The sequence below is a fragment of the Thunnus maccoyii genome, chromosome 12, assembly GCF_910596095.1.
Source record: "Thunnus maccoyii chromosome 12, fThuMac1.1, whole genome shotgun sequence".
NCBI classification, from domain to species: domain Eukaryota; kingdom Metazoa; phylum Chordata; class Actinopteri; order Scombriformes; family Scombridae; genus Thunnus; species Thunnus maccoyii.
Window position 1 is genome coordinate 27,426,287 of NC_056544.1, and position 23,560 is coordinate 27,449,846.

Consider the following 23,560-nt stretch of genomic DNA (forward strand, 5'->3'; position numbering starts at 1 on the left):
ATACAGTAAATTAGATCTGGACATGGTCACGTTTGCTCAAATTTCCTCAATATTACAATAGTTGTGAGCTAGCTTGAAGCAAATTTTCGGTCACTGGATAAATTATGTGTGAAAGAAAGATAAATGCATTTGTAAAATAATGCAGCCTTCCTTGCCATGGTATGAGGAAATACCAGATTGTACAATGGACCTGAAATGTCGCCTACAAGTTATCTGCTCACTGTACAACCTCATAAATGCTAAATATGCTGTCATGTATTACATCTCCACCGCAGTTGTTTGCTTTGTTTTCTACATTTTTAAGTTCATAAAAAATGTTTTCAGGTGGAAATATAATGACGGGGAAAGACAAAGAACAAGAAACAAAAATTTTCCTTCCTCGTCCTCTCAAGACTCATAGAGCAGGATGAAATCAAGATGAGAATTCAATTATTTTGCAAAACGCTCTGCAATAAAGCTGAATCTGGTAGGGATTCTAAACTGAATCCCTACCAGCTCTATGTTAGATTTGTTTCAAGACATTTCCCAGGAAAAGACAAAGCAGCAACCACTGTGGCTGAATTTTCAAGGCAAAGTCAAAGCTGCAGTTGCTCTAATGGCCATTAGAAGGTTTACCCACTTACCAAGTGAGTGGGTAAACCTTCAAATTCCCTCTTGAAACATACAGTTATTCTACAACAGGCAGTAGTCACAAGAGTTAATATGACTTTTTTGTGTCACTGTGACTTCATTCAAAAGATTTTAGGCCTTAAAGAGTTACATTTAACAGTATATTCATTTGATTGACAAGTGTCTTAATCTATCACAATTGATTTCTGTGGTAAGGATCCACTCATCTGACTTTTTCTCTCCCAATAAAGATTCCAACAGCATATGCCAAAACCAAGTCCTAATCCAATATCAGTGTTCTCTTTTTCCCAAATTAAAAATCTGTGTCCCTCACTGCATGACACTCATCAGGATTATTTCTATTTAACATAACATGAGGCGAGTGATTGCTGTGGTACTAAAAACTGAGTCAGCAGCCGTACTTGACTTAATGAATGTAACTGATAGAGGAAATTTTATAATGGCATTGATGAAGAAGTTGTATTTCATGTAGATCAATCATATGTGGCTAATAACCAATGTTAAACTTATGTTAAGTCTCTACTCAACTTAAGCAGACAACCCTTTGCTTGAAGTAGGAGAAAGGGCAAGTCAAGTCTTAAAACCTAAATCCCAGCTTCAAAATGTCTCTTTAGAAATCGAGTGACATCCGAAACTCTGCCAGAAAACTTGAGGCTTTAGCTCTGGCAGAATAATCCAGATTTGACCTGAAATTTTTGACCTGGTGTCTCAATGTAAAATGTACTCTGTGATGACTTATTGATACTAAAATGAAGCATCTTTAAGCAGCCGAAATTGTATCTGACAAAACATAAAAAAGACAAACAAGATCCTGAGTAAACTACAGCGCCACAAGCCTTTTTTTTTTTTCCTTCTTCAGGCCTGATCTCATCCAACATCATTTCTGTCTCCCAGGAGGAACATCTTGAATTATCCCTCATAATAATTATACTCATGCATATCCAAGTCTCTGTCATTTATTCCTGTTCACTACCCGGGGGTTGTAATTCAGAGCCAGACATGTCCTCTTGTGATTAATGGTCCAGATTAGGCGAGAACGACGATGCACACAACCGTTCTCAGAAGCACAGGGTGTATTGAGATTGAGGAGATGGACCGGCATTGCTGACCAGATGTTGGTATCCACAACTTCAATATAACCATCATTCATTGTAATTAAGAAAAATCTTTATGACACTACAATTTGTTTCATTTTTAGTACTTTTGCCTTGAATTTTTAGTTTAATTTTTCCATCAGTGCAATTTCACTTTATTTATTCCTTTGAATTGTCTAATTTTACCAACTTCACACAGAAAATCTTATCTTGACCATCTCTCAGAGTTTCAGCAGTTTGGTCGAATTTTGCATATTTTTACTCTGCTGTTAGTTAGTAGTTGGCTGATGACTGAAAAGTTAGACCTATGTATGGACCCAGTATTGGATTGGGAACTGCTGCCCCCTATTTGTTTGGAGCTGGTGGCCAAATCTTACATGTTGCACCTTTAATACATTTATTATTGATTGACACTTGAACATTTGTGTAGTTTTATATTGCTGCAAGTTGCTGTTGCTGTTAGTACGTCAATTTTCTCTTCATTTAGTGGTTAAGACGACAAAAGTTCTCTGGCTCTGATCATTTTACTAGTGCTAGCAAAGTATATACTGCCTGCTGTGTGCTATGTGTGTTTTTTGTGTGTGTTGGAAGTGAATGAAAGGTATTGAGAGAGATTAAGTAAAAGAAAGGTAAGAGATGCATTGAGTTGTTTTTGCTGTATGCAAGCTCATTTACATTTTAACAATGCAAATCTTCCTTTTATGAAATATGCTTTAAAAGAATAGTTTGGGATTTTGGGAAACAAGCTTATTTTGCTTTCTTGCTGTGAGTTAGACTCACATCTTTTTGTTAAATATAAAGCTGGAGCCAGGAGCTTAGTTTAGCATAAAGACTGTAAGACGGGGATAGATTAAACAAACTAGTCAAGACATGTTCATTCATGAGCTTTAGAGGTGCTGATAGAGCCAGGTTTGCTGTTTTCTCCTGCTTTCAGTCTTTATGCTAAGCTATTTCTTCTCGTTTAACTCTCAGCAAGAAAGCAAATAAGCATATTTCCCAAAATACTGAACTATTCCTTAAACTGAAAGTGACCAACCTGGATTAAAGTCAAATATACAAGACTAAAAGTCTATATAGCAATTCTAGGGGCCATGTGAGTCTGTAATGCTCATCACACATCAGAAAACCAAATGTTATTTCTATTCTTTGATCTACTAGTGAGGCTGTTGATGTTGTCTAAATCAAAAGAGTTTATCCTCTGTACGGTGGCCATTTTGGGACATCTAAGGCTTAGTTTCTCAGGCTCAGCTCTACATTGTCAGTCTGGGGATTAGATCTATACTCTTTGGTACTGACAGAAATATGTCTGCAGAACAGAGTACTGAAAAGTTTCAAGAACCGACAGCTGTCAAATACCAGATTCATTCTCTGTTTTGTTTATTCTTTGATGAGACAGTCTGATTTAAATCATAAATAAACTGTATTTGATTCAGACAAAGTTATATGTCTGCTGATGTTTAGGTAACATTTTATATTTGATAAGTTTGGCTTCTTTTTTTAAATCAAAAAAGGATTTTGTATAAGGTACCAAACTAAAGCATTAATGATATTTTGTTTAATATAAATAACAAACAAAATGAAATAAATGACTTGAAAGTTATTAATCATACTTTACAAAATGCCAGCTGATCATAAATCACAACCTTAGCTGATATTTTGTTCAAAAATTGAGAACCGGTCCAAAAACTCAGCAGCTGAGTCAGTGGTACTGATCAATAACTCATCAACTCCCTGCACATAAGGTACTTTTATGAGATGTGGCAGTTCCCCTTTTAGTAATTTAGAACAATCTTGAGGAACACTATTGTAAATAGATGTCTATGCTTAGATTATCCATTCATTGGCTCCTTTTTTCTGTTGATCTGTTGTTATGCTGCTGCCTTTTGTACCATCAGATCATGAATTTTGGCTGCCTGTTGTTTGTATTTTTTGATCTCGGTGTGTTTTTCTCGCATTCACTGATTTACAAGCATGTGGCTCCAAAACAACTTCATTATAATGCGATGGTAGTCTAGTTACGGGAATTCCTCCCTCAAAGTGCTGTCAAACCACACACTTTGATCAATAATACTACCCACACCACCCAATTGTGTCTAATCAGACTGGTGTACAGCAAATGTCATTGATGGTGGAGCCTGTGTGAAAACAAAAGATCAGATCTCCCATTAGTGATGAGCTTCTTGAGAGCAAGAACAAAAGAGGCCTCCTTTTCTTCCAGATTTTACTTTCATTTGTTTTTATGCCTTATAAACACTTTTTTTTCAAACAATTTCTTTGTACTGTATTACTGAACAGAATTCTTCTTTAGAGTAAATACATCATGACAGTAAAAGAAACATTTAATGTCATCAGAAAATCGAAGATTAATTTTTACTTTGTTAACTCAGAGTCCTACTTTCTTTGTGTGTGCACCAAGTGGCAACGACCACGACTTGAGGCTGAAGCCGTTGTGAAAGTACCTTAAAGTGCAATGACGGATGCTTAACGCTGGCTCCAAAAACTCTCCAGTTGACTCATTCAATAAGCATTGACTCTCTAGAAATAGTCAATAATTAATCTAAAGGTGTGCTGGCAGTCATTCATTAGTGCTCCGTTAATAAGAGTTAGCTAAAGTAGCTAACATAAGCCCGAGGGCGGAGTGCTCGGTGTTCCCAGTAAGCTAGCTTTAGCTTCTGTCCGAGGTAGCTTAGCGTGTTTCCAGACCGTGAAAGGCAACACCCTGCACTCCTTATATGGAAGGTTCTGGCTCCAAACGGAAAAGACGGCGCCGACCATAAGCAGCAAATCTGGGCTTCAAACCAGCTCCAATGCAAACCAACAGGTGACATCACATCTTGCTACGTCCATCTTTATATCCAGTGTATTGTAAGCACTCATTTAGTCTAAATGCAGTTGCCCGTCATCATCAGAGCACCATAGAGAGACCCAAAGGAAAAAGAAGCAGCTGTGTTGGGTGTCACATTATGGTTTTACACAATTGGAAAATTGTGAACCTATCCTTTAACGGGGGCGAGCTTCGAACACTCATACTGTGGATGTCACTCATGCAACCTACTCAGCTCTTCTTCAGCTTATTCCACAACAAACTGTAAAACGCATCACATCTTTTTTTTTGTTTTTTTTTTACCAGATGAATAATTTAAACAACAATAGGACCATCGTCATATTTAGACTGTGAAGATATTTTCAGCTCAGATCGTCCTTGTCATGGGGGTGTTGTTACACGTCAACTGTTGCGACGCACGTTCAGTAGACAACATTCAACAGGGCACAGATGGGTAATGGGCCAGTTTAGCCCTGTTGCCATGGTGATTTCCATCGAGTGCTTTTTGTCCCTTGCAGCTAATCAAGGGGAAGCTGGGTAGGGGGGCTGAAACAGAGCACCCTCCTTTGTCACTCTGGCTTCTGTGTGTCTGTGTGTGTTTTGTCAGGGTTTGGCATGTGAATATCACCTGGGCTGCGTTCAGGAGAGCTGTGCAGTGACTGGGCGTGTTGTCAGAGAAGCTTCCTGACAAATTACATAAAAATAACATGTTTAATACCACAGTGAACACATGTTTTATCAGCTCTAAAGATTCAATATCTTGAATGATTTGGAATTGTTTATCTTATCTCTCATTATTGATTGCTTAGATGAAATATTTGACTGTCTGCGTCTGACACACATTTATGAGAGAGAGAGAGAGAGAGAGAGAGAGCTCACAATTATTGCTGGTGATTTTCTGTCACTACTCTGATGCCTCAACAGCAGATGAGATTTCAAGCAGCCAGAATCAGCATGGCACTGTTTTCGTTATGAAAGCTCTAATTTACCAGGCCCTGTGATCTATCAACTGTGCGCTCTGCAACCTGAGTGAATACTGCAGCATTTATATATTTCTTGGACAGGATGTCGAAAATGTTAATCTTCATAAACTTGCAAATTACTATTATACAAACATCCAGTGGTTCTCTCGTTGTACCTCATCTTGCTAGATGTTTGTGCAAATATAAAATACAAAGATGAAACTCTGAAAATGAGGAATGCTAGCTTTAGCTTCTGCTGCTAGCGTGAGTAGTTTGGTATCACTGCACCTGACATCAGTGATAGTTTCAGGGTCTAACCTTTGATACTGTAGCTAACAGTTGGCAGCTTAACAGCAAATAAATTTGCTATCGGAAAACATTATAGGTTGTGTGGAGGAAGTTGCAGTTCCAACAGCAGCCACTAGATGTTATCAAAGAGCCATATTTGATTAATGGCACCTTAATCAACTATTCTAATATACAACAGAAAATAAGACATATATTTGCTTTTTCCAACATTTGAACACTTTAACAGTATCACCTTCCATTATATGTAACAATAAAATGCTGAAACCACCCAACGTTTGGCCCGCAGGACGTTAGCACTATGAAGAACTTCAAAGGACTGGTAGTGCTGTAAAAAGTTATCAGACTCTTCTGTCATTGGGGTCAATTTCAAAAAGAATATCCTGTTGTAAAAATAATACAGATAGTTCACACAATGCTGATTAACCCTATCACTGCCAGATAGATCTCTCTGTATTTCACAATAAACAGAGTTTTTCAATATCATGTTGGGGGCGACATTCCCGGGCTGGCCGTTTTGCTGTTAATCGTGTGGCTCTTCTAGACTTTCCAAATGTTATCAGACCGAATGGGTCAAATTCTGATAGTGAAACGAGTCATAACGGGGGTTGTGTGACGCTCAAAACAATTTATCCACAGTTTTACGGTTGCAACAGTAGGTTACGGCCAGTGGTGTACTGGCTTTCGGGTAGGACAAATCCTGATGGGCTTGTGGGCCGTCAAAACATATCCGTTTTTATCATTCAGGGTGTGCATGAGAGCGAGCTGCATGCCTGTGTCAATTAAAGCCGAGATCCCCCTTTACTCGCACTGCCAGAAGGCGGAGACAAAAGTCCCGCACTCCAGCTTTAAATATGGTGCCTCCCTGCCTACAAAAGAGTCTGGCGGTCCAACTCTGTGATAAATCCTTGAAAACTAACAGTCTAACTATCAAAACTGGCCCATTTGTTTTAATCCAGGGGTTAAACTATACCATTAAAAAAAAAAACATTAATCAGCAGAAACTTCCTATTCATTCAGATTCCATGTCACTAAAGATTATCTTCTCTAATCTGTTTTCGTGAAGTGGTCTCCCCGGCCTATTGATTTAAAAATTACAAGGTCATAATGTTTCATATACTCTGTATATTGCTCACGAATAATAACACTTATCTACAGCACATAATTCAATTCAGCTCTATTCTTGCTGAGTTAACTAATGCTAATTAAAGCGTAACTGGAGGCCATATTCTCTGCTGGAAATTAGTGTTTCCATGCTGAGTTAGCTTCTTCAAGATGAGCTTTGTTCCAGCTCTGACAGCAAAGCCAGGGGAGCCAATCAACACCTGGAGGAGCAACAGTGGCTCCATCATCAGGCAGGAGATGGAAGACATGTCCCAACTGGACTGTTGCATATTCAGGGGAAAATATAATGAATTTCAAATAAAAACTTCCTACAGAGAACATCAACACTTTTCGCGTCTTACAAGAATTTCTAGTCAACACTGCATGTTTCACGCCGCTGTTCTCATACTGTGAGCGTCGGTATATGCTGTGTAGAGATGAAAATCATTGTTTAAATGTGTCTGCATCAATTTCCTGAGTGACAGAACCCATTAACAACGTTGTACTTAGTGAATTGAGTGATTCGGGATCCACAACACTGAACAAGCAAGTCGTTTCAAGTGTGATTGAAGGTGAAGGTGAAGATTACGGGATTAGCCGCAGTGTGGATTCACAAGAAAAAGCAAAGATTAGGGACAAGTCAGAAAGAAAAACATAATTTTGTGTAGCAGGAATATGTTTTTTCTGCTTTTCTATCACATATCTGTATATATCATAGATCCCTTGTCTGGGAACTATTGTTCTACATGATACATACACTTCAGACACTGGGAATATGTTATACAGAGAGTTTTCTTTTAAGATGGAAAACATGATTTTTAGGTCATCAAACTCAACAACAGACATGACCCAAGAAACAAGGTAAACCCACACAATGTTTCACGACTTACAGTGCATAAATCTCACGGCAAGCAGTGAAACAGAGCGTGATTAGAACAAATTCACCCGACTCCAAAAGACTGTCGACACAAACAGAAGCAGGAGGCGAGATTGACTGAGCTTCCTCTACATCGCTGGTCGTTTGAAAATATTAGCAGAGCTCAGATAACCTCTGCGCTTCCTTGATCCAGCACCGCTGAGCAAACTCGCAGTGCAAATATTATCCATCACATCCCAGCACAGATCACGTCATCGGGGGTAAAACTGTGATTAATTTATTTCATGGCTGAGTGATTTTCAGAAAACACAGAGCTTGCACACACAATATTTTCCATTTAACTTGAAGGAACTTGTTATAGCTGTGGCTGTACCCCGGCAGATTCCCCAGTGTTTCTTGTGCCCCCCCACCCCCGTCCTCTGTGTTTCTAGTTTCTGTGTGTGTGTGTGTGTGTTGGCGTAGGCGTGGCTTCCCTTACTGACTCTCCCCGGCTCCCTGCTTCACCTGCACACCTGCTTTCAATCTCCTCATCTTCTCCCTCAGTCAACACACCTGCCATCCGTCGTCTAATCTCCTCTCCAGCATATCAATCCCGGCTCTTCACCCGCTCTTTGCCAGATTGTCGTTTCAATCTCAGTGGTAGTAAATGTTTTCAGGCCAACTCGGTTTGTGAAATCCTTGTGTCAAGCTTTCAATTGAATGCGAACCCGTTTCTCTCGTTGTGTCCCAGAATCATCTCACTCCTGCCTCCCTGCCAGCCGCTTCTTAGCTTCCAAACTTCCCCTGCCAGCTACGCTTCCCCGTATTCCCCCGCTCATAGCCACGCGCCTCCATTTCCTCTCTCCTCACCTGCTCCCCATCTTTTTTCCCATCATCACTCCGAGCCCAGAACTCTCCTGCAATAAACCTTTTTCTTCTTAACCAACACCACTCTGTCCTGGTCCTGTGTCGGGCTCCCTCTTACTGCTGTTTTCATGTTACATTTTTATCTATTTAGGACGATAATTATATGAATCTTAACCTGATTATTCATGTTCTAACCTAATCTCTATTTGTCATGTTTCCTTGTTGACTTTGGCTTTTAGTATAACTGGTTTTATAACATCTTGTGATGATTTTTATGAATGTTACTTCAAGATCAGCGACATTAACGACAGATAAGAATTTACAGTATAAATGCAACATTATTAAAAAAGAATACATCTGTATGTCTCAACAACTGAGAGGAATAAAATCTTTAGAGTGTTAGTCTGTCTAATGAGTAAAAGCACAGGTTTGATCACTATATTAATAGCTACTTACATGATGCGACATGTAGATATGACCTACATACGCTTAAGATATCTTATCAAACAGTAGCACCACACCTACATTTAAATCTGGGTTAAACACATAAGACAAAATCTGAGCCTTTATTCTCCGTCCTGATCTGACTCACTGCTCTTTGGAGTGAAGCAACACCAACACCCTCATCCTGTAATTAAGCCTGCATAATGCCACTAGGAAAAAAAAGTTTGCAATAAAACAATGAGGTGTGACGTGATTCGCTCGAGCTTCCTACCTACATACGAACGCACCACATCAGACACCCTTGAGATAAGTCTGCAGTTGCCACTCTATCACCACGCAGCTATTATCAAACAAACTGACAATTTCTCAATTTTCAAGTCTCTACAAGCTGAACATCGAAGAATACTGAAATGAATGTAAAGCAATAGCTGCCTGGATGGTATTAAAACATGTCAAACATCTAAACAACTTTAAATATCTAAATAACTATGTTGTACTTGGGAAAATCATTATATATATGATTTATGGTTAATATTAAAGGGAGAAAACATATAAAAATGCAGGTATGAGCCTATACAGTAAGTATAACTGACAGGCAGCCATCCTTATCTTTACGGCCAGACTCAGCAGCATGCCGGGCCTGAAGCAAATGGAAGTGAGCAAAGTTCCCTACAATGCAAAAAAAAATGTCTGAATAGTCATTTATTTATTGAATGAAGTGGACTTAATCTGTATACAATGTACCGTTCCAGTGAAGTGACGCGCTATACATCAAGATTTGAATTTAAATTCCTGTGGCGACTGCCAGAAAAACTCTATCTTAATAAAAAAAACTCACTGCCACATGGATTTATTATTATGACGGGTCCTTTTTTGCAGTGTAATACGGTTGACCCTTGTAGGTGTGCTGGGATGACCGTCGCAATGAAAATGAGAGTATGACAAAAGCATCGCACACTCTGGCTTTATACACATTTCTCTTTTATTCAGACGACGTTTCGGCCCTCGAGGCTTCTTCAAGATCAACAATCGTGATCGTTGCTATTCTCAAGTCTACTTCCAGTGACTACAATCCTTGTGTGTGTGTGTTTCCATTATATATGTCGCAATGAAAATGTCAAGTGACTGATTGAACCGCGTCTTGCTATGTAGCTGGTCTGCCCTTTCTCCTTTTGTACTCAAGACATGTCAGGGTGATACGCTTGAAAATAGCAAAAAAAAAAAAAGTCCAGAGGGGGTTGGTGGACAGCCTTATCTCTCTTCACTGAATCCTCGACTATTCCATCAATCCTGGGAAGTCATTTTATGTGTTTTTTTATGCTTGAGTTAAGTTTGTCTGCAGGCAAGAATCATGTCATTACATTTACTTAAGGAGGTTTGTCAAAAACCCTTTTCAGACATGGAACATAAAAGTTTGCTGTCCACCTGTGAAAGTAATGACTTGTCAAGCAGACATAGTTGGTTATATAAATGTTCTGTAATGGTTTTATTCTGTTAGAGACAGAACCACAATGCTTATATGATGTTTGGCACCTGGTGCATGAGAGAAAAGTAATGATATCGAGGAAGAAGAGTGTTTTATTTTGAGGTTAGGCTGGCTGGTGATGATATAGTTTGGAAAATATATTACACACTCTCTGTACAGTGTGTGTAATATATAATATATATGTTGAAATATGGCAATGTAATGTTGTCTTGCTGCACCTGCATAATGTGTATGTTCAAAGGAGTGTGTGATGATTTGAACACACTCACCTGTGCTTCTCACTAGTGAATCCCCTGATGAATTTTCTGATCAGTTTCATCCATAGACTGTATAAAGATATGGACGTAGTTACCGTGACGTCACCTGTTGGTTTCTGAAGCTCAAAGTGAGCTGCTCTGGCCGTCGCCATCTTGGCAGTGTGTGACTCTGCCTAACTCCCAGCCAATCAAAAATGGGCAAAGAGGCGGACTGAATGGCTGAAACAAGCCACCTAGCAGCTGGCGGACCTGTCACTCAAAGCAGCCACGTCCTTCATTATGCAGAACTTTACGACTTAATAAAATTTAAACGAGTGAGTTATAAAAAAATTCACCCCCCGTACAGTTGTCATGAAAGGAGGAATTAGCTATAAACCATTTTTTGTACCAGGCTGTTTCTTTCTGCAGTAAAGTTGGGTATTTTAACATGGGGGTCTATGGGGAATGACTCGCTTTTAGAGCCTCAAGTGGTCATTCGAGGAACTGCAGTTTTTGGCACTTCCGCATTGGCTTCATTTTTAAGCCCTGGAGGTTGCCGCTTGGTTTCATCACTAAGTAGACAGAGAATTCTTATACCTCAACACAGCACAAGAATAAAAAGACACAACCACAACCCATATCAATATAAATAAACAATGTTGACAGACATGACTATGTGACTTTATAGCAAGCCCCCAAGAACAGTACTGGGCTGTGAAACTTCCAGGTTTATCACATGACACACAGTAGCCCAAAAAGCATTTTTCCCATACGTAATCAAAAAAGAGGGGGCTGCTGTAAAACAGTATAACAAGCCCCCAGAAAAGAGTCTTTATTATCAAAATTTGATCCATTTGGTCCAATAACATTTGAAAAGTCTAGAGGAGCTGAAATTATTTTATCCCTTTCTATGAGCCCAAAAACAAGGAAGCGTTTGGGACATCCAGGTAACTTTTTATGGATGGACACCATAAGCATGAAGAGTTTATTTTAGTGTATGCTTTCATAGGATTGGGACACCATCTTGTAACGCGGTGTCAGTTCTCCCTAATACATCCATGCATAGTGTTGTAAGCCCTACTGGCCACACCCTCATTTGTGATGTCATAGCAGGTGTTTTTTGTTTCAGCTTGTAGATCCCCTGCTGTGACATCACTGATCAGGGCAGAGCCTGAGGGGTAACTCGGTTGAAAGTTTTCAGAGAGATCCTATAGGGAACTGCTCTATAAAGACTGTTTACTTCTTTAAAATCTCCAGGCAGGTTATATTCACCTTTATAAACAATTTTGTCTTCAGCTAGGAGCAGCTGTCAAGTGTAAAAAAAAACATTTTCAAAGCCTTTTAAATGGCTTCCGACGCCAAAGAAGAAGGAACAACTTGCTTCCTCAGAGTATTGAGATGTGTTTCAGTTGTCACGCTCTCCCTTTGTTTTTGAAAAAAAAAAAAAAAAACAGCTGAAAGAAAGAGAGAGTGAATGTCCTCAGCTCAACAAAACCAACCTGACTCATTGTTTCTTTTTTTTCTGCCAAGAGATTATAGCCAGCTCAGGCAATCAGAGCTGCTGCTGTGTGGTCTGATAGAGCCAGAGCTGCCAATCAGCAACACAACAGACTGGCATTGTCTGTGAGGGGCAGTTTGACAGCAGCTATTCAAAGCAGGTCAGACACACGGTGGGTGAGAACAATGGCTGGAGACGCAGCCGCCGTAGCTTTTCCACTGTGAGATCCAGCTGTCGGCTCAGCCTCACCTCACCTGACTCAGCCCGGGGGGGGGGAGCTTTTCATGCTCTCTGAAACTTAGACTGAAAGTGTAGCCGAGCTGACAAGTAGCTCCACCGAAACAGCCGACGCTGCCGGAGACTGAAAGAAACATTTTAATACTCGTGTTTCACACAGAGCAGACAAACCTGTGTAACTCAATGTACCACGACATCATGCATAAATACCAATTATAGCTTTATTTGCAGACATGAGTGGATTACCAAACAGGCCTACAGAAGCCCAGAAGTCTGTTTGAAGAGTCCTGATCTTTTTGTAATTTCATTTTATTTTATATGATGTTTTTTTATTGTTCATGTAATCTCTGTTTTACTTGTAACTTTTATTTTGACAAGTGCTGTATACATACATCTTTACTTTTTTAATACTGAGTGATCATTCTGATTTTTTATTTTTCTTTCTATTCATTTTTTTTTCCTACAACTAGTGTAAATAATGCACACGTGGGCTGCATTAAGCTTATATTAAAGCTAAGCTAACACGACAGTATTTAGTATAATATGAGGGAATTTTGTTTATATATTTATCTCCAATTTGTATTTTTTATATTATTTGCAGTAATTATTATTCTTGCACTGTTAATCACCTTGCATTTGCACTACCTGCATTGGTACATTCTCTATCATAGTGACAGCTGTCTGTAGTAGCTCTGGTGGCTAGACTCACTTACTGTGGTGTTTTTATTCTTTTATTGGTGCTTTGTATGTGTTGTATAAGCTGTACTGGATGCCTAAGTTTCCCTCAGGATCGATAAAGTATCTATCGATCTATCGATCTATCTATCTATCTATCTATCTATCTATCTGAGAGGAGTGTTGTAATCATCTGTCTTGCATGTCATCCATCATCTCTCTCCTCTAATTTCCTGGGGGCTCTCTACTGTCGCTGCTTAATAAAGGCAAAAAAAATATCCCAAAAATAGAAAGAAGTGCTGGGGTCTGCTATCTAGACTGAAGGGTGCTGTACATGGTATAAAGAGCAAATGTAAAAACTTATAGGTGAATACATTAAACTAGAGCTGGCTCAAACGAAAATATACACTGAATTCTCAAGCTCTCAAGTAATACTCAGGAAAAATCTGGATAAACTCTCCAATTAAAGTATGTTTTAAGAATATAAGACACAATATCAGACAATTTATTTCCTCAGATAGGCCGTTCTAGAGGCACTGATAATGTAAAACATAAAAAACACATTTTCACAATTAATTATTGGTTCTGTGATGCATAATATTCATTGAGGCAAAACAACATTTAAAAGGTGTATCTCCCACCACTCAAAGTCAAATCAAATCAGTGGAGTAGTGAAGGGGGAAAGTCTGGACAGAGTCCTCCATCACAGCTGGAACATCAGCTGAGGAGAAACAGCACAGCAGCTACTAAACAACCATCCAACTGAGAGCTGAGAGCTTTTTAATGATCTATGGAGCAGCAGAAGCAAAGCACTGAATTGTGTTTACTGCCCCAAAGGCAGTGAAGCAAATAAACACACAAAACTGAAATCTGCAAAAAATGGGAGGAACTTCACTTACGGAGCTGTCATGAAAATAGATGAAATCCTTTTTCTTTTATGTCTTTGCACATTTTTGTTCATTTTTCTACTTTATGTAAATAAATGTCAGCTCTTTTTGCAAACCTTTTTGGTTTTTTTCCCTCCCATTTTTATCATTATGTGAGTTTTTCCTACTGTATGTGTCTGAAACAAACCTACTTTATTACATGACTTCTCCTCAGGGTGCAGACTCTGTTTACTCTAAAATTACTCTCGTTGCATACAGTATATCTATTTTTATTGGCCAGAGAGGTAAAACTATCCAGTATTTCACAATAAAATGCAACACAGTTAAGAAAAGTCAAATACTTTTTGTGTATGAAACTATATTTTGTCATCTTTTCTATCCTGTTAATCAGCTTGAGACCCAGTAGATTTACTGTATAAATCACCTAAAGGGGTCCAGCCCCCCTCCCCATGATGGTCTCCACACTATCATGGACATAATTCTGGTTGAATAAACAGAAATATTTTGTATTCTGTAGATTTTATGTGCTTTATATGTTTATTTTAGCTAAAAAACACCCTAATTTCAAATATACTACATCAGAATAAACCTCTAGAAAATCTATCACATGTAATTTGTGTATTGTTGTAGATTGCATACTCCTCCTCGGGTCATTAAAGCCTCCAAACATCCGGAAAACTCATCAGTTTCCTCAGTGGTAACTACTGCCCTGATGGCAGTATGGTTTTGTGTGTTTTGATTTCTAAAACTGCAATGTCACTCCATCTTTTTTTCCTGTACAAACCACCTTTTAGTACGGTTTTCAAAAAATCCCAAAAAGGAGTATAAATAACGAAGGCAGAGGACACAGGTGTAACCAGCAGTGTGGAAATAAAAGTAAAAGCAACAGATACAGACCAACGTAAAAGCAGTCGACACTTCACACCCCCTTTTTTTTTTTTATATATCAACATGAAACGAGGTCACCCAAGGCAGTCACAACACAGACGGAGAGGCAGTCTGAGCTCGGCTAAAAATAAAATTCGCAGTGGCCATAATGATCGTCTCACGGCACTGGATACATGTTTTCTTTTTTTTTTTTATCCACCTCTCCTCCTCTGTCAGAATTACATTACGGGGGCGCATTTCAAAAGGACACCGCGCGGACAGGAAATGACCGAGTTAATGAATTCAGAACAAACACTCCCTGCCTGAAATAAACACACGTCAGGAAGCGAGTCAGAAAACACCCGACGGCACGGCCACCTGCAGCACCTCCTAACAGACCATTCACATGCTTAATGAGATTACTCTGCAGATTATAGTATTCTGTTATCTCTATTGGCTCTCGGTCTTTTGCCTTTTAAATCCTGCAGACATGTTGATAAGTGACGCCTGCCCTGCACAGCTTAGAGCTTCTCACTAAACCGATAAATGTTATAATCGGGAAGATATAGAAAACAAAAAGGTTACCTTTACAACACATGACTGACCCGGTGGAGTTAAAAGTGCTTCCAAGATTCAAAATATATGCAAATTATTTTCTGTGAGCAACTTTCATGCTTTGAGCTTTTTTTTTGATTCTAGGTTGATTCTCAGTAGGGTCTCCTTATTCCCCACGCCACAGGCCGGAAAGGAGTAAGAAAGGCAGACAGAATGAGGGTTTATAATTGTATTTATATGTGGATGTGAGTGTGGGTGTGTGTGTGTGTGGGTGTGTAGTTACAAAACACAGCTGTTGATTCTTAAGAGGTTAGAATGAATGAACAAACAACTCAGTGATTTAAATTCTTGTACTTCCTGCATCTCCTGACTGCCTTCATTAATGCAGCGGAGACTGAATATGTTTTGGACAATATTGTTATTGTACATGCGCCGAGTGAATATAACTTGTTCGGCCTTTAATTAAGCTTTGTATAGTGGACAAGTCTCCAACAGGCGGAGATGATCTTCCAGTGAACTTCAGAGTTAACTTTCGACCCCTTCTAGACCATTAATGGAAAAACACCAGACAACAAACGGCTCCAAGAAAAACAACTAACTTCATTTCCTCTAGGGATCCTTTACACTCTTAATTGGAGCGTTATATAAAAAGTACTTAGTGCACAGCACATGAAAGGTAAACCGTTTGGACTGCCGCTCTCGAAAATTGTGTTCCTTCACTTTGTAGCAGTCATAAAGGGCATGACCATGTTGTTGATTTAATTGCCTCTGACATGCTACCAAGAGATGACAGCCACTACACATTAAAAACCCTCCAGTAAGAAGATCTGATAATATCTGCAGTGTTTCCCCTAGGTTGATTGCTATGGACTGGCGGGAGAAGGGGGGGGGGGGGTCTTAGCCACACATTTCTCCTTTCTCTATTTCTCTGTTTAGCATCTATACCTACTATACTACTTCTACTACTACATCTACTAGCCAACTGCTAATACTACTGTCGCAATCACAATTGTTACCACCACCCCAACAACTACTTTCCTGGAGCTGCTGCTAGTAGTAGTACTGCACTAGTACACTACCTCTTCTACTAAGGCAACTATTACTACTAATAGAGATGTAATCAAGTGTTTTGTAACATCTCTGTCACTCCTGATGTTATTTTGTTGATGATGTTTGAAGAGAAGGTTTCATCCTGTGTTTTACGTGGATGAAGGTTTTCCTGATAAACCGATCCAGTACCAGTCCCTAGTAACAAATATGAATGGTAAGATGTGAATGTAGATAAATGATCCTGATCCTACAGCTACAGTAACAAAAGTTTGTAGCTGGTAGCCTGGCTGTTTTTAAAATATACTTGTAATGTAAAGCTGTGTTCATGTGTGTGTTGGATATCTTACCGTTGACACAGATCTCATACGGCGAACACAGCTCATTCTCAAACAGGCAACCTGTTTGCAGAGAAACAACCAAAAAAACAACAAACAGGTTAGCAGATTGACATGTAACAAGCTTACACAGACAAGTTTTGAAGCTGAATTACATTCATATTTCTGTCATGGAATAAAAAACATATACGGTAGTAACCTGAGTAGAAACTGAGAGCTACACTCAGAACAGTGGAAATTGTCTTGTATTTATCCTCCTCTTCTTCAAAACACCATGTCTGATGTTAAGACACATCTTGGTTAACATACAGTGGAACTATTGAGATGGAGTTTCATTTGCGGCGCTCACTTCACTGAACAACTATATTTAAACACCCATGAAACACCACCACAGGCGTTCACTGATTTTGCTTGATTAGACCACTCAAGACTGTGTCCATGCTGAGCTTTGCTGACGCTCCTTCATGTTCCTCTTAGTTTTGTTGCATCATGTGGGATGTAACAACGTCATCCTTTATCTTCTTATTAGTAGAGTCGGTGACCTAATTAACATGAATAACTGAAATACTTGTATGTGTGTGTACAGTCATTAAAAGGTTCAACAGTGTCCAGAAGAACTTGCCCGCCTTACTCTGGATAACAGATCTAGCATTTTTTCTATTGGAAGTAGAGCTGCAGCTATTAGTCAATCAATTAGTCGATTGGAAGAAAATTAATCATTTCAGTCACTGTTTAAGCAAAAAAGCCAAACAGGTTTAGTTTGAACTCCATAAACGTGAGGAATTGCTGCATTTCTTTGTAATACAGGAGAGTAATACAGATATTGATGGGGCGTTTTTCTATATTTTCTGACAATTTACAAACTAAACGATTGGAAGTACTTTTCTAAACCAAAGAAAGTTGTGTGACGCCGCAGGTTCTGTGGATTATCTCGAGTGACTGGTTGCTGAATTTTTTGGTTTGAGGAGCACAAACAAAACTCAATTCACCAAGACATCTCAAAACCAGGGCAAAGAAAACCAAAACTATCTGCATGAGAAGATACCACTAGAGGTGAGTGTTTATTTTAGTAATTATGACATTAAAAGAATAATTATCCACTTAAAGATATGTTTATGCCCTCCAATCACTGTTGGCCCAATTGGGAGGCTTATTAAAGGCTTATTAAAATGTCAAGTCTTCTTTTAGGGAGGTTGTTTTTTTGCACCGTATTGGTACATTTATCAGCCGTAGACAGTAAAGGCTTGCAGTTATCCTGAGTTAACACTGGGCTGAGGGGGAGCAGGATGATGCATCGGATTGGCTCCTTCAGTGCTCCTTTGGGAAAGGAGGGGAGGCAGCCATATTTCATTCTTTTCCACTTACAGGGGATCTGGCTGCCCTTACCGCAGCTTGCAGTTTGTCACAGTTTCCCTCTGTCCGCCTGTCTCTCCATCGCTCATACAAATAGACAAAATAACGAGAAAACAACACTTTCTCTCTGTCTCTAAAACTATCATTTGGATTCAGGTGATAAGCAGTTTTTAACTTTTTGGTCAATTTGTTATAGTATGAATTCATAAAATCAAAATTACACTTAAAAACTGAAAATAAATCTATAACTTCTGATGCCTCCTTCTGCTACTAGCTTCCCTGAATATTGAAATCTTAGGTAAGCCCCCTATGAACTGTTCACAATGAATCACAGGCGCATTGTGCTGCTGTACAATGAGAAAAGCAGACAACAGTTGCTGGAAAGCAGGTGCCAGCAGTGTGTGCTTCCTGCAGCTGCTACACAATTAAAGCCCTCCAGCAAGACAAACCAATAATGTCCGATTGTAGATATAGATGTTGTTACTGGAGGTCGCTGAGGTTAGCCCGGGTTTAACTGAGCGTAAACATTGGTCTTGATCTCATACTACTTCTGCTATTACTACAGCTATACGTACTGTACTATTTCTACTATTATATCTACTAGCCTCCAGCTAATACTTCTGTAGTGATCACAACTGTTACCATCACTCCTACTGCTGCTACTATCACTACTGGTACAGTACTACTACCACATCTACAACTACTACAGTTACCACTACTGCCAATACTACTACTAGTAATACTGCTACTTCTACTTCCACTACTTCTATTTAGAGCTGCAACTAATAATTATTTTCATTTTTGATGACATAAGAATGTACTAATGATGATAACATAACATCTGACAGCCTACTGTTAATAAAGTGCTATCACAAGTGTTACCACCAGTCCTACGACTATGTCGTTGTTGCTGCTGCTGCTAAAAATACTGTACTATTACTTCTAGTACAGTACAACAACTACCACTAGGCTAAATACTATATACCAAGCTCCATCTACCACTACTCCACTACTCTATTAACTACTACCTCTAATACTGCTACTACTACAGCTGTATCTGCCACACTACTACTTCTAATACTGCTACTACTACATGTACTAATCTACCACTACTACATCTACTTACTGTAGCTACTACTACTATTGCTGCTGCTGCATCTACTAAGTTACTACAGGTACAACTGCTACTACTACTACCACATCTTCATCTATTAATCCGCCACTACTACTTCTTCTGCTATTACTACAATTACCACTACTGCTAATACTACTACTATTGATGCTACCTCAACTGCCACTACTACTACTGGCATTAAATAAAATATCATTTTAAAATATCTATCTATTTAAACATGCACTAGTGATGATAACAATCAATTGCATGGCATGTATTTATAATATATGTACTCAGGTGGGTGTAAACACACACACACACATTAGAGAAATACTCTGGGGACTGCAACAGACAGGCTGCCAGAGCACCGGCTGAAACTACTAAAACAATGGGATGCTGTAACCATGGCAACACTTGCTTGTCACCGAGTGCCTCTCTGCCTTACAGGGATCGAAGAGTGGCAGCAATTACCTCTCCCCATCCTCCACATACACACTCTGTGACCTTCTGTTTTCGTTTTTGTGGTTACATATTTTTTCATCTTTATCTAAGTGAAGGGTTTGCTAAGCATGCACGCTCCGCGTTCAACAATATAATCACACAGCTGCACACATTCACACTTGGGAGCCAACCACAAAAAACTGCTTTTGGGCACTGAGCAGCTCAACTGAAACAGTTTTGGAGCAATTCAAGAGCACCTCAGCGTCAGCAGTTAAGACTACAGCAGAACAGAGCTCATTATTCATCCACTTTTGCTGGACAGATTCCTCCAGCCGATGACTTTTCTGTTACAAAACCTGCTGCTGCAGCCCTTAGGATGTAATCACATCTACAAAACTGCTTTCCTTCTTTTTTTTTCCTTTGGTCTGACTCACAGATGGAATTTGTTTGCTTTTTTTTTGGTACAGACAGCTGCACCAGGGAATGTAAACAAAAGTCACACAGGCTCACAGGTAACTCCTTAAATGCAATTGGCCACCTGTCGTCCTACAGAGAAGTTGAAACAAGTTTACTTTTCAGACTTTTTTCCTCTTTACAATTCTATGAACATATAAAACTCATTGCATTGCCAAATTATTTCAGAAGAAAGCACCATGGATATAGCCTATGTACCAATTGCAGTCAATCCATTTGTTGTTGAGATATTTCAAGTATAGACTAAACTGTTATTTACACTGGTCCTCATGCCAGGAAGAGACAAATAAGATGTGAAAGATCATCATTAAACTTGACACTCCCTTAAAATCTTGATGCTGGCTGTGGTCAGAGGTGAAACAGACTTCAAACTTTCAGTCAGAGATGTCAGTGAAACACTGCTTTCAACACAGGAATTCATCTGGTAAATATAGGTTACACATAGCATCCAAAAGAGACAAAGTAAAAAGAGTATAATACATATAGGACTAACAAACAGTAAATAAACAGGTACACAGAATATTGTATTAGCAACACATTAGCCTCAGACAGCTAACCAGCTAACATAATGGTTAGCTTGGTTAGCATTGAACTGATCGCAGAAAAACTAAATTAATAAAAAAACAAACCAACAATCACAATTCAGCTGTTATAAAAACAATTACCTACATAAAATGCTCCAACAAGGCCATTTGAGGAGCAGGCTAAAGATACCTAGCAATATTTGCTTGGTCACAGATCTGACAAAATGGCGGATGTAACAGTCAGTTAACTGCTATAGAACTGTGCCAGAAGCAGTTACTACTAGCAACAGACTGTTAAACTGAAACCAACTGCTGGTGGCAGAATATCTTACAAGAAACATGAGACAGAATGCATGACTTTTTCAACCAAAATCACAATCTTTTCCAAACTTTAACCATGTGGCTAGCAGATAAAATCCAGCTAGCTAGCTAGCTAACTAATGCTAACTCAGAGAGTTGGTTGAAAATATTTGCTCCAACTGACTTTTTAATGTTTTTAGCGGTAACAATAACCATATAAGAGTCTTAAATATGCAACATATGTACATGACTACGTACAGTAACATGATATCATGCTAAAACACTGAGACTAAAGATGCATGTACCTAAAAAAAAGTTGGACTGTATCATTACCAAGAGCCAGTTGCACCAGCGATTTGCGAGTTCAAACTTAGCCTAGTTATAAAGTAAGTTTTTACCAAGTGCAGATTCACACATTACTAAATTAAAACCAGTTGCACCACACAAACTAGTTCTCATGTAGAGATTAGTTGTTACTAAATGTGAACTAACTAACTGCCAGATGTAATGTGAGTTAACTGAATGAACCAACTGACAAAACTAACATTAGCTTGCTAATATCTGACCTGTTTAGACGGAAGAGTAAAGGGGTAATATATGGTATATGGTCAACATATTTGACTTAACTTCTTGACTTCTGGTGATAGCAGACATGTTTATAAGAAGCAGCATAGTTATTGTCTTGCAGGTTTGAAGCTGTTAGCCCTTGTATTATAGTACAGTATTATAAAATTGAACCAAAATGTTATATGTTCTAACATAACCCTGTTTGGATGCCTAAAACATACTCCTGTAATCATAGGTGGAATCAGAATCTCATTTTTGCTGCACTGCACCACTTCCTTTACAGAAATTATATTGTTTGCTATTATTTTGCTTATAAATCGCCAAAACACATACAGACTCGTGCCTCCAACCGATACCAACACTTTCTTTGAGATCTGTACTCGTTTTCAAGCTTTCTGAGCTACATCTTTTGTCACAGCAAACAGTTTTTTTTTTGTTGTTTCTTTTTTCAGGATGCAATTTGTCTCCAACCGGGACATATCAGAGTGAAGTCATTTGCCATAAGCTGCTGTCATGTTTGCTGGATATTCATTATGCTTCTGTTTTGGTGTAATTAAAGGAAGAATCACCCGGGGTAGTATTTGTTTACATCACCGTGGGAGAAAGAAGCAGTAATCACTGTGGTTTCCAGCAGACGCAGCCTTGTTAAAAGCAATAACATGTAACACAGAAATGCTGTTTACAAAGAGTTGGGGTTTCATTACAGCAGCTTTGGGGCGTTCATGCAGGTTTGGGCCAGTTTCCCCAGAACAAAAATAACAAGAGTAAAGATATAGAACAAGAAAAGCAATACACAGCACCTTACAACTGTACAACAAGGAAATTAGAATATTTAGAAACAAAATGCTATGTACACACTTTGGCAAAAACATTTCTTGACAATATCTAATAGTTTATGACACAGAAAAACGAATAATTTCATCCTATAACATTATACTGCTCTCTAAGACTCGACACAGGGGGTGAATTCAATTAGATTTAGTTTTATTTTAATGCAGCAATTACTTTGTTAGCGTGGTATAATGTAATAAAGCCAATTATTTAATCATTTATAGATTTTATTTTGCATATTTCATGGCTGTTATTTTTATTATTATTACTTTTACTTTTCTATAATTTATTTTACTGTCCACATCTGTATTGTGTTATTGTTTTATCCAAGCTCTATCGTTTTCTATAAAAGTGCACTGTAACATGTAATTTTGAGCCCTTATCAAGCTCCCCCTTTTTGTGTGCAAATCTGAGAAATACATACATATAAGTGAAATGGTTACTTTTTGAAGTATACTATCAAAATGTTTAGTGTAGAATCAGTGTAACTGGTACTACAAATCTAATTTACAGAGGTACAAAAATGTAAGTTTTGGGGGTTTTTTTCTTACCTTTAATGCTTTGTTTTTTAAATTTTACTGTTCAGTTCTGTGCATTGCTGTTACAAAAAACTGTTGCCACAGTGATGTCGGGATCTTAAAATAGTGTAACATGTGTAACATAAAGCATGTAGAGATTTGAGACTTTATAGTTCCAAACCTCGTACAGTTTGTCAAAATAGAGAGAGGATTCAACCAGGTGTCATTCCAAATATCCCATACTCTGGCTGCTTTTTATCATGAATGGTGATGATTTTATTATTTTAAATGTATTAGATAAATATAAACAACATTCAGAGGAAGTCGTAGGCACTAAAGTGGAGTACAAGAGTTATGAAGCATGGTTAAAGAATAACAAAGAGATGAGTTGCGAGTTCTTAAGATATTTTTCCCATTTCACCTCCAGATGAACGCATTCTCCCGCCAGTCAGGGGAGGAGGATATGGAGGATGGCTCTGTGTGCTACTTTTGGACTTTTGCTGCCACCCTGAGTTTTGCTCCCTG

General features: G+C 38.7%; 1 protein-coding gene across 11 annotated transcripts in view; it reads right to left on the reverse strand.

The window, feature by feature from the left end:
• The window catches only part of LOC121908104 (receptor-type tyrosine-protein phosphatase N2-like), a 250,156-nt gene that overhangs the window by 214,738 nt on the left and 11,858 nt on the right, over positions 1–23,560 (reverse strand). For 6 of the 11 annotated variants that reach the window (XR_006099174.1, XM_042427810.1, XM_042427809.1 and 3 more), the window contains exon 2: positions 16,926–16,976. Coding sequence is in view for 4 of the 11 variants with exons in the window: in XM_042427810.1 (XP_042283744.1) it covers positions 16,926–16,976 (51 nt within the window). In the remaining 7 variants the exon portion in view is untranslated. Of the gene's footprint in view, positions 1–16,925; positions 16,977–20,960; positions 21,091–21,452; positions 21,608–21,685; positions 21,769–22,019; positions 22,156–23,560 lie in introns of those variants that run through there. The other 5 variants (XM_042427815.1, XM_042427818.1, XM_042427816.1 and 2 more) reach the window with 5 other exon arrangements.